At 43.3% G+C, this 12,752-nt stretch overlaps 1 protein-coding gene across 2 annotated transcripts; it reads right to left on the reverse strand.

Moving 5' to 3' along the window:
- Nucleotides 1–3,512: 3,512 nt before the first annotated feature.
- LOC120500235 (synaptojanin 2 binding protein) lies at nt 3,513–12,305 on the reverse strand. 2 transcript variants are annotated; one of them, XM_039704812.1, is made up of 5 exons: nt 11,775–11,911; nt 10,604–10,694; nt 8,055–8,191; nt 6,436–6,531; nt 3,513–4,997 (listed from the first exon to the last, which is right to left on the reverse strand). In XM_039704812.1, the coding sequence occupies exons 2-5, from the start codon at nt 10,668–10,670 to the stop codon at nt 4,857–4,859; spliced, it is 441 nt and encodes a 146-aa protein (XP_039560746.1). In that variant the 5' UTR covers nt 10,671–10,694; nt 11,775–11,911; the 3' UTR covers nt 3,513–4,856. The 2 variants fall into 2 exon arrangements, with proteins under 2 accessions (XP_039560746.1, XP_039560745.1); XM_039704811.1 differs by lacking the exons at nt 10,604–10,694; nt 11,775–11,911 and adding an exon at nt 12,070–12,305.
- Between the last annotated feature and the right edge of the window lie 447 nt (nt 12,306–12,752).

The following is a 12,752-nucleotide window of genomic DNA, read 5'->3' on the forward strand; positions in this document are numbered from 1 at the left end:
GCTATCACTAAGCAAAAGCAGCAATTTTTCTATAACAATTGCTTTTGTGTCATGGCAAAAAAATGCAAGCCAGGCACAAATGCTAGGCTGCTGAGAGGTGGTAAAGAGATGAAAGAGAACTTTACCAAATGAAAACATGGCTGGAAGACTTGGACACAAACACGAGCATACCAGCTTGTTGAACAATCTCCTGTCATCCACACACTGCTTTGAATAATTACCCTGCATAAACATCACAGTTACTCTTCCTTAGTAAGAGTTTCAGTCTAGTAAAGTTCGTTTGGGCAGCCAGATAGGAAATATACACTCACTCTGCAGTGAAGTTTGCCCATGATCAGTTACAGCCACAGAAGCAAGGTGAAAAGCTGTCAAATATGACAAGGAAAGCTGTTTTGAGTCTGCTCAACACTGCTGTTCATTAACACCTGTGTATGTTCTCATCACATGTGGCCCTGTCTTGAATGAAGCTTTGAAAGGCCTGGAGTCCCCCTCAGCTGCACAGGCAGAGAGAGCACAGAGCTCCAGAGATGACAGGTACCACCCACAGCAGTATTGATGTAGCAAGAGTCTGCCTCAGTGTCACCAGGAACACCCTGAGGACAAGGGTGTAGTCAAGGCCCTCCTTCAGAATTCTTTGTGTAAGCCTTCCTGGGGGCCCCCAGCCCAGGGGGCACTGTCCTATTAGTAAGTTATCTGTTCCTTCCTTTAACATGAGCATAGAAAAATGACTTCCATAAGTAAAGCCCACATCAATAAGTTAGGAAAGAGGATGGGGAAAAACACTGGCTCATAAAACTTACCTGACCTAATCCTTACTCTTGTATCAGCTTCTGTCAGCAAGAGAACAGATGAAGTTTACTTACCACTCAGATATAATCCACTTAGTACTATGCAACATGCTGAAAAAAATAATATATGTATTTTTAAAAAAATCAATGCCATACACTATCAAAACACATCTGTTAAACGGATAAAGAATCCCAAAATCAGGAGATGCCCACAGCTTCTGAAAACTCCTAACTGTGGGGGGAAGTTGCCCCTGCACTAAACTCCATTCACTATTTTTGTTGATGATCTAGCAGAAGGCAAAACCAGACAGTAATCTTGGCTGGTCAGCGCACAGTGAATGCAAACAGGAGGTGCAGTCATTCAATAAAATGCAAAGTCAGACACCTTCCCTCACACCAGGCAGGTCACATTGGGTATGGACAAGGATTTAGAAGCTGGAATATACAGGCGCTTAACACATGTTTCTAGTGTTCCACTATGACCAAATGGAATCACTCTTTTGACCTACAAACTAAGATAAGTTACTCCTCATGGAGCAAGGGTTTTTTTACAGACTCCTTAGGGCACTTGAGACAGCACATGAAGAAGGGCAAAGCTGTATGCCACTCCTAAGAGACTTGGAAAAGCTTGTTAAGAAAAAGTAAGCTCTTGGGATTTGGCTTAAATATGCTTTGTGCTTATCCATACCTTAACAAAAAAATTAAAGTTTGCAGACAAATATGGTATTAAAAGCTCCTTGTATGGGGCATTAGCATGGTTAACAGTGGGAGTCCCATGTGGTTGGGGTGTCTGGATTTTACAAAGCAATACAGAAACTGGAAAGGGTACACAGAACCACAGAAACTACTACAAGGGAGAAAGTATCCTACACAGAGAATCTGAAAGGGCTCAGTTGGCTTCAGCTCTTAAAAATAATGTGAGAGGTAAGGCAATTACAACACATAAATCCCCTCAAAGGGAGGGACTATCAGTTATTAGAGGCCTCTTTAATCTAGCACTGAATAACTTAACAAACCAGTTGTTGGAACCTAAAGGCAAACTGAAAGCAAGACAGTTCTCCCTCCCACACACTGCTTTCTAGTTTGTGTTAATTAAAAACTGCCAGAAGTAGTGCATCTACCAATCTTCAGATCAAGTTTAGCTGCTCTCTCTCACTGTTATGCTTTAGTAAAATACATATTATTAGCACATACAATTCTGAAGACTGAGACACAAATGCTTAGAATATACATAAAGTCAAACTAGATAGATTTGTCTTTAAATTATACACCTGAAAATGCATTTTTCAGCAATCAGCACATTCACAATACATTTGAGGTTTCTCAAAGAAATGGGAGAGAAACATGTTTCAGAAAGAGTTTCAGCTGCCCACAATATTAATGGCAAATGAGTTCTTAAACAAAACAAAGAGAAATTACAGTTAGGATGCTCTCCGTTTGTCTTCAGGATTTGAACTTATCTTTTGAAAAAAACCCAGAGATTTAAGTTGTAACAAAAGGTAAAAAGCCCTTTCTGATCACTTGTATTTACAAGCTGTCCTCACTAGATTTTTAAAAATTTGCATCTTCTACAATGATAGAAAATGGATATACAATATCTAATGCAAAGATGAAACTCAAGGCTTCAGAAACCACATGGTGGAAAATACTTTGGAAAATTGTGGAAAGGTTAGGTAAGACAGTCCAGCTGCTGCAAGAAAGTAAGAAAGTAGTATGAGCCACAGTTCACAGGAGAGTTTGGGGCTGAAGTATTTTCCACTTAGGTTCTGTCAGTAAATTGGACAAGAGGTGGCTGGGGACTGCAAAAGGGATTGTTTGGTACCAGGCAGGTACACAAAGGTGTTACTTACTTTTAGACTGGATGGTTTACATCCTGAGTAAAAACTACTACCCAGACTTCTGAAAAAACTACTGAGTGGCAGTTCAATAATTGTGAACACCATGCACCAGAAGGGCCTTTTCTTTTTAATAAGCCACATCAATTATCTGAGCATTGAGAACCCTTCCCCTCCCTAATAAACTGCCTGCAGTATAGATGGAAATCGTGTCTGAACAGTATCAAAGTCACAAAGCTGAAAGGTTAAACAAAAAATTCCAAAGGTTTTGCTTTCTCTTACTTCAAATGAATGTTCAATGGTTCGTCTAGAAACTACTAAAACTAACCATTAGCTTCCATAAATTCTCATCCTATCCTGTTCCACATACTACTTCTCATCACAGAAACTCAACTCAGGCAAAAGCTAACAAGACAGCCTCAATTCTAATCATTCATCTTAATACACACATGTGCTGCACATGGACACCACAGCCAAATATGCAGAGCAGGTCACAAACAAGCTGGTTCATGCTATAGCTGCAAAGATCTGTCTACACAGCAGCCCTGCTGCTATCAGGCACAACTGGTTTGTAGGCCAAGGCAAGTCACTGCACGCCTTAGCCCAGGCCAGTCAACATCAATATTGTTCCCAAAGTCCCCCAAGAACATGGAGCAAAATTCTTCCTGTTTCATCTTCGCCTTACGCTAGAGCAGTCTATATGCCAAAGCAAGATTTCACGTGATCCAAGTGCTCTGAAACTCTGAGGTGATTTAGGAATGCCATGTTCAACAGCATAACCACTTCTGTCTCCAGCAGACAGCAGGAACACAGCCCTGAGCAAACATAATTTCAAATACATCAGCAATGTCCTGCGAGAATAGAGATAAGTAAAGCACCAAGACACCAATTTTTCTTTGAAAACATATATTGCATATGTGATTTCTTCTTTGGCATCATACAGATCAGACCATGCATTTTGCTTTTCTTTTACAAAAACAACAAAACACATTGATTTCTTGGAGACAAGAGAAACAGGTCTTACCCACAGAACTCCTATCAGCTGGGGCATTTAAAACTACTCAAATCACAGTGAGGAGATGAGACCCTGGAGGTAAATTCAGCCATATACTTTCCAGAGGAGGGTCTCTTCCCCCTGGTTTTACCTGCTAGGCTTACCCTGGCTTAAAGCTGACTGCCCATCTCCTGAACATCACATTTCTCTTCACAAACAAGCAAAAGCCAGAACAATCCCAGCCTGCTCTCAGCTTCTCCCTTTCAATCATCATAAGATTCTCCTGACTGCAGAGAGCAAGTTAGCTGCTATAGAAAACTTTATCTGAAGTATTCCCTGTGCAAAAAATAACCCCCAAACCAGACCTCTAACCTGAGAGATGAAGACTTCAACCTACTTGATGAATGGAGGAACTATTGCTTCACTACTAATTTTAAACTCTTCTGCAGCTTCAGCATGCCTGAATCTCTTGCCAGCACTTATCCTTGCGATTCAGTTGTCTGTCTCTCTCCAGTATGCCAGCATTTTGTGGAAAGCTTTCTCTTACAACTCTGACCCAAAAATGAGCGATCATTTTGACAATCAAAATCTTCTTCTAGCAGCAAGCTATCTTCTATCTTTCCACAACTGGCAAAATGTCTCACCAATACTGCATATTGCTGTTAAATCAGCAGCTACACTGAAGATTTTACCTGCGAAAACACAGATCAGATTTTACACATTTAAGGCATTTATTTAGCAACAACCAACAAAACTTCAATGGGAAAAATAATATATACCCTTTGCATTGCTTCTCTTTATTCGTGGTTTGGACAGAATTCATTAGATTCAAGAAAAAATTCTGTGGAAACAAGGCAAAGCCTCTAGAAAATGTTTTTGATTTAAAACCACCCCAACTCCCACTCCCTTTAACCAAAAGTTAAACCTTAAAATGTGGAATAGATGAGTGTGCTTGAAAGTTCACGGTGCAAAATAGAGGAGGATGGCAAATCCTCCTCAGATTTGTCAAAAAATACAGCTATCCCACTCTTTACATAAACACAGTCCTCTCCCTTCCCTTTTTTCTCTCTGCTTCTATTTACCCTGCAACAAAATCAATATATACGAACATCAGCAGCAACTTTGATGATAGGCAATGATCCTTTTTGGCATCAGTCTGTGACAAGATTGTTGATTCTCTATCTTTAAATTGCATCATAGCTGTGTAAAATACGCAGTGATTTCCCAGCCGTGAACTCTTCACATCCGCTGTCGATACCTCAGCAAGATCCAGACTGCTGCGGCAGCAAGCGCCAGGCCTGGCACAAGAACGGCTGCCAGAGGAAGCCCACCTGATTCTCCATCTCCTCCATGACCCACAGGGCCATTCTGTGGCTGCAACTACAAGAAAAAAAAATTATTTATGTCAGAACCCATAACAAGGGAGCCCCCAGCTCTGCGTCTGGACCAGGTGGTTCTGTAAGAATGGTCAAAATAGTTTCCCCAGGTACCTGCAGACTCCACACATGGAGGGTTAAAACAGCTTAGGATGGACTGAACTTAAATGCAGGGTACCCAGTCACTACCAGGCACCTTCGTGTCGCTCTGCCACTTTCTAAACTAGGACTCAAGTGGAGCAGGACACACCTCACACAGCAGAAAAATGACACACACATACCCAGTCACCCCTTGATGCACTTGCCACCACACAATTTCCTGCTCTCTTTACCAGGAAAAAGGCATCAGTAATTCTCTCTGGTTTTCTTACCGGCCTTATACACTGGTCCAGCAGACATACTCCTTTGTTAAGGGAGTAGAAAAGGGATCTCAAGCCACCTCTCCCCAGCATGCTTTGGGTAGATCAGTATTTCTTTTGTCAACTTCCATGCTATCTGGGGATTAAGGGTTTATCTCTTTTTACATCAAAAATGGTGCCAATATATTTAAATACAGCAGTCCGTATTTCCTGTTATTGTAAAATCATTTATGTTGGAAAGACCCCTAAGTCCAACCATTAACCCAGCACTGCCAAGTATACCACTAAACTAAGCACCACATCTGCACATTTTTTAAATGCCTTCAGGGATGGTGACTCAACCCCTTCCCTCAGCAGCCTGTTCCACTGCTTGACAACCTTTTTTCAGTGAAGAAATTCCTAACACCCAATCTAAACTTGCACTGGTGCAACTTGAGGATGTCTCCATTTGTCCTGTCACTTGTTGGCTGGGAGAAGAGACCAACCCCCACCTGGATACAGCCTCCTTCCAGGCAGTTGTTCAGTGATGACTGAACTAAACAAGAGGCTAAACACCCCCAGCTCCTTCAGGTGCTGCTCATCAGACTTGTGCTCCAGATCCTTCACCTGCTTTATCACCCTTCTCTGGACATGCTCCAGCACCTCAATGCCTGTTGGGCTGCACACACAGTGCAACACTAACTTGAGTGATGGATCCTGAAACAAAAGGAGTTGTGTCTCCAGTAAGATTCTGGCCACTGAAATAAAACTGGGCAACTTGAGATTCTGTCTTCAGGCACCAAGTTTTACCTCTGAGAAAGGAGAACAGCGAGCAAACTCAACATACTCCAGCAAAATAAAGACCTGGGACATCTCCAAACCCACCTTTTTATTGATACAAAGGTTACACTGGTTACCAAGTTATACAGAGACAATTACAGCTGAGGCAATGAGAGAAGGTCATAGGTCAAACAAAATTTTTATATGCACATATCACACTGAGCACCTGGACACAGTACTCTTCTTCCTCATGAAACAGCCACCAATTATAGAAACCAGTCTAAACTGAGCCAGAAATAACCTTAAGAAAGAGGTAAAACATACCCTGCGCTGAATTTTGAGAGACACGTAATAGCCTGCATTCCTGAACAGCTCCACAGCATCCTTGTGCCGCAAATCCTTCAAGTCTTTGCCATTGATCTAGCAAAAAAGGAAAAGGAGAGCCACATGCTGAAGGTAAAGAAAGCAAGTTTTTAATGGTGCAGGCTAGCATATGAAGGAAACGACATAAAAATCTTCATGTTACACAAAATTCTGCATTTGGGGCATGATACTATAATCATAAAGATCCTAATTAATTAATTAGTTAATATTATGATGTATTTTTATATGTTGAGAAAGAACACGAGAAACTCCAAGTGAAAACAGAGAGGTACTGAAAAAAACTACCTAGAAGCAAAATAAGAATAAAAGACCACAGTTGTGTCAATAGCAGCTTCTGATGCTCTTGCTTTACTGGAAACAAATCAAAGGTGTGATTCTGACAGCTAATGAACATAAAAGAGCAGCTACAGCAAAATTATTATTTTAAGCCTCTTCCCTTGTTTCATCTACTGGTGTACCTTTGAAATCTCTCTGTTTGAAAGTGTAGTAAACACACTTTTATATGCACACCGATGTAGCAAAGCCAACCAAAAAAAAAATTACATACATACTTCTTGGCATCCACTTGATCCACTTGCAAGTGTTAGGATTTTTCTTAATTTAAAATAATATATAATGGCACGGGGTTTTATAATCCACTTGATTTCATTCACTGAGTGAATTCATCCTACCTTTTCATTTTCACCCCCATTATCCCTAACTGTATCCCCTAAGATCATATCCAGTCCCTCCCTTCTCTTCATAATTAGAGATCCCAAACACAAGTACACAAATATTAAACTGTCAGGAAAAAGATAATATTCTCTGTTTAACTTAATATCACTTTCTGGATCAATAACGGGCCCCAATTAGTGCAAGGTAGTCTATAGAGGTTAAAAAGATCACATGTAGAACATAATAAATAAGTGTAAAATAAAATTAGGGAGTACAAAAAGGTTGTGTATCATACTAGGAGAGGCTACTTCTTCACCCATCACGTTGTAAAGCTTTTTTGCATGATTGCCAGCTATCTGTAGAACCAGTGGGTGTGAACATCAGACACTTGAAAACAATTTTCTAAAAAGAGAAACAGCCTATGTTATTCTTGAGGAGCTGAAATGAACAGAAAAATATTATGACCTAGAAATTTTATCGTCTAAAAATCCCCCTGTGCAAAAGGATTAGAAATCATGGATTACCAGTCAAAAAATGGAAATTTAAGAGGCGGAAAACCTTTATTTGCATGTGTGTAAATGATAATCCATTGTGAGCAAGAGAATGCTTGATGGATTCTAAAACTTTAGGGAGGCAAGTCACAGAGGAAACACAAGCACAGCACCAGAGAGCACTTGTGTGGCAAATCAAGATGGCAGAGGAGCTAAGCCCCTGGGTAGAGGCACTCACATCCCTGGTGCTCAGAGCTCTCCCCAGACCCCCAAGGCAACTCCTCCACCGAGTTTGCTTGGGATCATCTAACTCATTCACCACATCCCTCCTGTCTATGCACTGTGAAGGAAAACCTGCCTCTCGCATCGCATCACTGATCAAGAACACAGGGGACAACAGAAGAAAGCGCTTACCGCTAAAATTTTATCTCCTTCCTGTAACCGGCCATCAAGGTAAGCTGCCCCATCCTTTTTGATCCAGCTGACATAGATGCTGTTGTCATTGGCAATGTACTGCTGATCTGTCCCTCCAACAATGTTGAAGCCCAACCCTAAGGCAAGCCAAAGAGAAAGCTGATGAGAAAAAGCTCAAAGCTTCAAATGTTCTTGCTATCTTGCTTGTTGGGGACAGAATTCTCCCACATTGTCTTGCTTTCTCCACCATACAAAAACTCACAGCACACAAATCTGCATTATCCTTTCCAACCACTTTTCCATTGTCTAGAAAAGTTATTCACATAAAACTGGTCTTGAAAGCAGCAGAGAGACACTAAATGCCTGAGGACCCCATTTGTGTAATGCTTCATTACACTAAACACCTGTGAGCTGTTCCAGGTGGGTGCTGGGGAACAGTGAGGAGCCTGCCATCATTTCTGAGACACTGATTCAGCCCTCAGCAGGAATAAACTTATTCAACACAACATGAAAGCAAATGAAAGTATTCTGCATTGCACATGAGATTATAGTAAATCATTACCTTTGAGCCACAAGAAATCACCTCTGACAAGTGTTTTGTGAGCTAGGACACAGGGTAAGGAAAGGCAAGGAGCATTAGACCCTGTCTACAGATGAGGAAACAAGCAAAGAAAACTGTGCTACCAACTTGAGAGCACCTAGAGCTCAGAAGACTCCCCTTCTACATCCCAGGAACTGGAAATGGTGTGCTTTGCCTCTAAGAATAAGATTAGGCTCCATGAAACTACTTCAAATTATACACAATCACTTTGTTCTGCTTCATGAACTCAAACACGATAGGAAATAAAGACAAAGTTTGCAGATTTAATGCAAAACAAAAAGGAATATACATACATTTATTAAAACTGATGTTCACTATACATTTCTGCCATTTTGTATTTTTTTAAAGGAAGCCTCAGTTACAGATATCTAACTGGATCCAGCTTCTGGTTTAAAGTTAAGACTTCTTGTTTCATTGAAACCCAGAAGAACAAATTGAATTTAAAATTTGGAAACCTAAAGATTACAAGATTCCCCACTGTACATGCAGCTAAATTCCTCTCTAAATAAAAATGTGTGACAAGGAAAAACTCCCTAAGAGGCTTGCAATGAAAAAAGAAAAAAAAGCCAAGGAAAAAGAAGAAAAAAATCAAATACACAATCAAAGTAAATGGAAAAAAATCACAACTTTTTTTTCTGACATGAACCAGTCATCCAAAACCTATTGTCAAGAACAGCTGAGGGCAACTTCTGCCCACGTTCAGCCAGACTGATTTATTTGTTTTCGTTTTCTTTCTTAATTTCTCTCGAACTTGGGACTGGAAACCTTGGGAAGTAGAGCTTCAAATGAAAGTAAAACCACTTTATGCCTGCTGGGAAGCAGCATTTTAAATTAGTCACAGGAGATCAAAGCATTTACAAAATGAGTCATGGTATTTTAAGTGTGCATCTACAGCTGGGAAGTAAAGAAATATTAGCAGCAATTTTGCCACACCTTTTTTTTTCCTTCCCTTCCTGGTAGCTTCAGACAAGTGGGGGAAAAATGAAAGTGAGAGAAAATTGAAAAAATACTGACATTTCAACTAGAATAATATCTATTCCAAGAAGAACCAGTTGTGCACAGTAATACACCTTTCAATAGGAAATAAAAAGAAAAAAAAAATTAAAATCCACACTCCTAAAAATTATTTGCCATAAAGCCAATAACTTAGGAAAGGGGAAATCAATACTACAGAAAAATCAAGATTTATTAAAAAGCCAGAAAGAAGGAATCAGGATCTCAGAACACACTGATTTTCTACTGATTTTCTCTCATATATAAAACCTCTGAAATATATATATAGATATATATATAAATGAAAAAAGTATACATTTTGCAACTTTTTACCCATAACTGGAAAAATAATCAAGATTCACAGCTTCCATCAGCAGTGGCAGATCTCTGTGACAAAGAGGCAGCAGTTTGTGCTAGACCAAGTTAAGTATTCACAGGGCTTTTTCACTGTGTCTTTCCTTTCCAGCACTCAGACTTGCACTCTGCCTAAAAATATCTTCCCTACCAATCCTCAAGATCTTTGCTATTCTCTTCCTTCCAGTTCATGCAGCCACAGGAAAGAGACACAGCACAACTGGAAGAAAAGGAACAAGGGGAGAGAGCACATAGCACTAAATCTGTTGTCTGTAATGGTCCAGAAGCAGAATGGCAGAGCTTTAAAAGCAGGCACTGGGCTAAACTACCGACCCTCCCTGAGGCTGCAGACCGTCCTGTGCCTCACCCTCTCTGAACTAAAAAAGTCCCTCAAAAATGCCTTAAAAAACAGGACTGGCGAGATTAGGAAATGAGAGACTGATATAGAAGATAATACAAGAAAATTTGAAAAAGAAAAAATATACACTGTCCTGCCACTGGAAATGCATTCACAACCAATGCAAACTTTTGCCAGAGATGTTTAGAATCAGACCTATTTTAAAAGTTGCAGTCAAAACTCCAATTCAAGAGATTACAGTACCCAATTGTACTTCACAGGTGTTTTGTTCCTTCCACAGAAATGAGTATAATTCACATGGCAAGCGCATCAAGGCCAGAAGGGGATGTAGGACCTTCAAATCAAATAACATAGTTAGAAACCTAAATCTGAAGATGCACATCCCATCTCAAAGACTGGACAAACGCTGCTCATGGTAATTGAGACTGAAATCACAGTGCTCACATTCAAGACCATTCTCAACTCTGCCCTTTAACATTCCCTTACACTTTCCGTAAAATTTTAGCACTACAGATGTATGGAAACAGCATTCCCATTGGAACCAGCTTCATTTGGCACAATTTTCCCTGACCAGCACAGCTTCATTAGTTTAAGCTCATGGCTATGCAGGTAGGGCTACAGATCTTTCAGACCAGAGGTGAATCCGGCGAGCAGGGGAAGCAAAGAGCTGCTCACACCCTCTGGGTCCTGATCACCGGCATGAGAGCCGGGACCAACACCAGCCCTGCACAGGGCCTACCTCCACCCCAGGGAAAGGAAACACACACACCAACAAGGCGGGTGCTGGGGTCTCGGGGGAGCCCCTGGAGCCAAGGCTGGCCAGCAGCTGCAGCCAGCAGTTGTGCACAACAAAAGGGCTGCCACGCTTTCATTCCTACTCGTTTAAATTAAAGAGAAGGCCTCAAACACCAAAGTACAGCTCTAGCTCCAAAAGCCTTCCTGGAGCCTGCCATTCTCTATAGCCAGGATTTTGCTCCAGAACTGTACATTTCGTGCTAACTTGCCTCACTTCTGAAAGTGTCATTTGCATGGCACCATAAATCCTATAAAAATGTACGGTTTCCATGAGCGCACCTGCTGTTCAGACATGAAAAGCAAAGCCAAAAAATGCCCCACGAACTGCCCTATTCGCTCTTCCTTCCAGCCTATGCCCCTCTCCCTACCCACCCCAAAGCATCGCAAGGCACGCTGCACAATGAGCGCCAAGGTGACAACTCGGGACGGCCACTCGGGCACGTGATTTTCAAAGGGCCCCTGACTCAGGGGATCCAACGCGGCTGGGCGCTCAGCGGCTGCCGCCTCACTTGGAAGCAACAGCTCCACCGGAGACGGCAGCTTCCAGGGAAAACCGGAGGCGAGTTGCCTGCAGGGCCACCGGCCTCTCCCGGAGCTCGCGCAGAGCACGGACTCTGACCCAGCCAGCTCTCCCTCACGCAGCGCACGAGCCTTCCCGCAGCAGCGTATCCAGGCTGGAGCCACGGCTCTCTCCAGGGGAGGCCCCTGGGCCCGGCACCTCTGGGCGCTGCGCTTCTATCCTCGCCGCCGGGACGCTCCCTCCGCCGCTCCGGTGCCCGCCACGGCCGTCCCGCCGGCCGCCGCGACCCCGGGCTTCCGCTCCGGCCTCGCCGGGGGCTGCGCAGGCCTCGGCACGGCTGCCCCGGCCCGGGAGGGGCCGCGGACCCAGCGCGGAGAGGCCGCCCCCGCCTTACCTGAGGGTCTGCGGGTGAGGCTGATGATCTCCTCGGCGTAGCCGCCGCCCGCCACGCTGCCGTTCATGCTGCGGCCTGCAGGAGAACTCGGCTCCCGGGGCAGCCGCTCTCACCTCCTGGGCCGCCGCCGGGCCGCGCCGCGGAGCGCTGGGAGTTGTAGTCCCCGCGGGACGGGGCTGCTCCCACCGGCGCCGCCGGCGCTCGCCGCAGAGGCGGAAGAGCCGCGGGCCCAGGGGAGCCCGGCACAGCGGCCTCCTGCCCCCGCACCTTCCCAGGCCCCTGCGCGGCATCTGTGCCTCGCCCTGCCTCGCTTCCCAGGCTGGAGCTGGTTTCCTTGAGAAGGTCAAGGACTAGGCCATAGTTGTCTGGGGTAGCCGTAGGAAAGAAGGGAGAGGTATGACCTGTTCCCAGCCTTTTTAACTGTCCTCACAGCAAACTAAAAACAGATCAGACCGTGCTGGGCAGGAACGAAAGCCCAACACAGGCAAGTAGCACAGAGAGCATCCATGCCAACGCCGGTTACCCTGCGGTGCAATAAAGTGATCTAAATTCAGAAACACAAACGGTGGATAGAAACACCGTGCCACTGCTGGGGCAAGAAATACTTAACTAGATCCTGTAGAAGGTGTTTAGTTTGAGGATTTGAGAATTTTCCTCAGAACTCTACAGAACTCTAGATAATT

This window comes from Passer montanus, unplaced genomic scaffold (assembly GCF_014805655.1).
Source record: "Passer montanus isolate IOZ18808 unplaced genomic scaffold, ASM1480565v1 scaffold18, whole genome shotgun sequence".
NCBI lineage: Eukaryota > Metazoa > Chordata > Aves > Passeriformes > Passeridae > Passer > Passer montanus.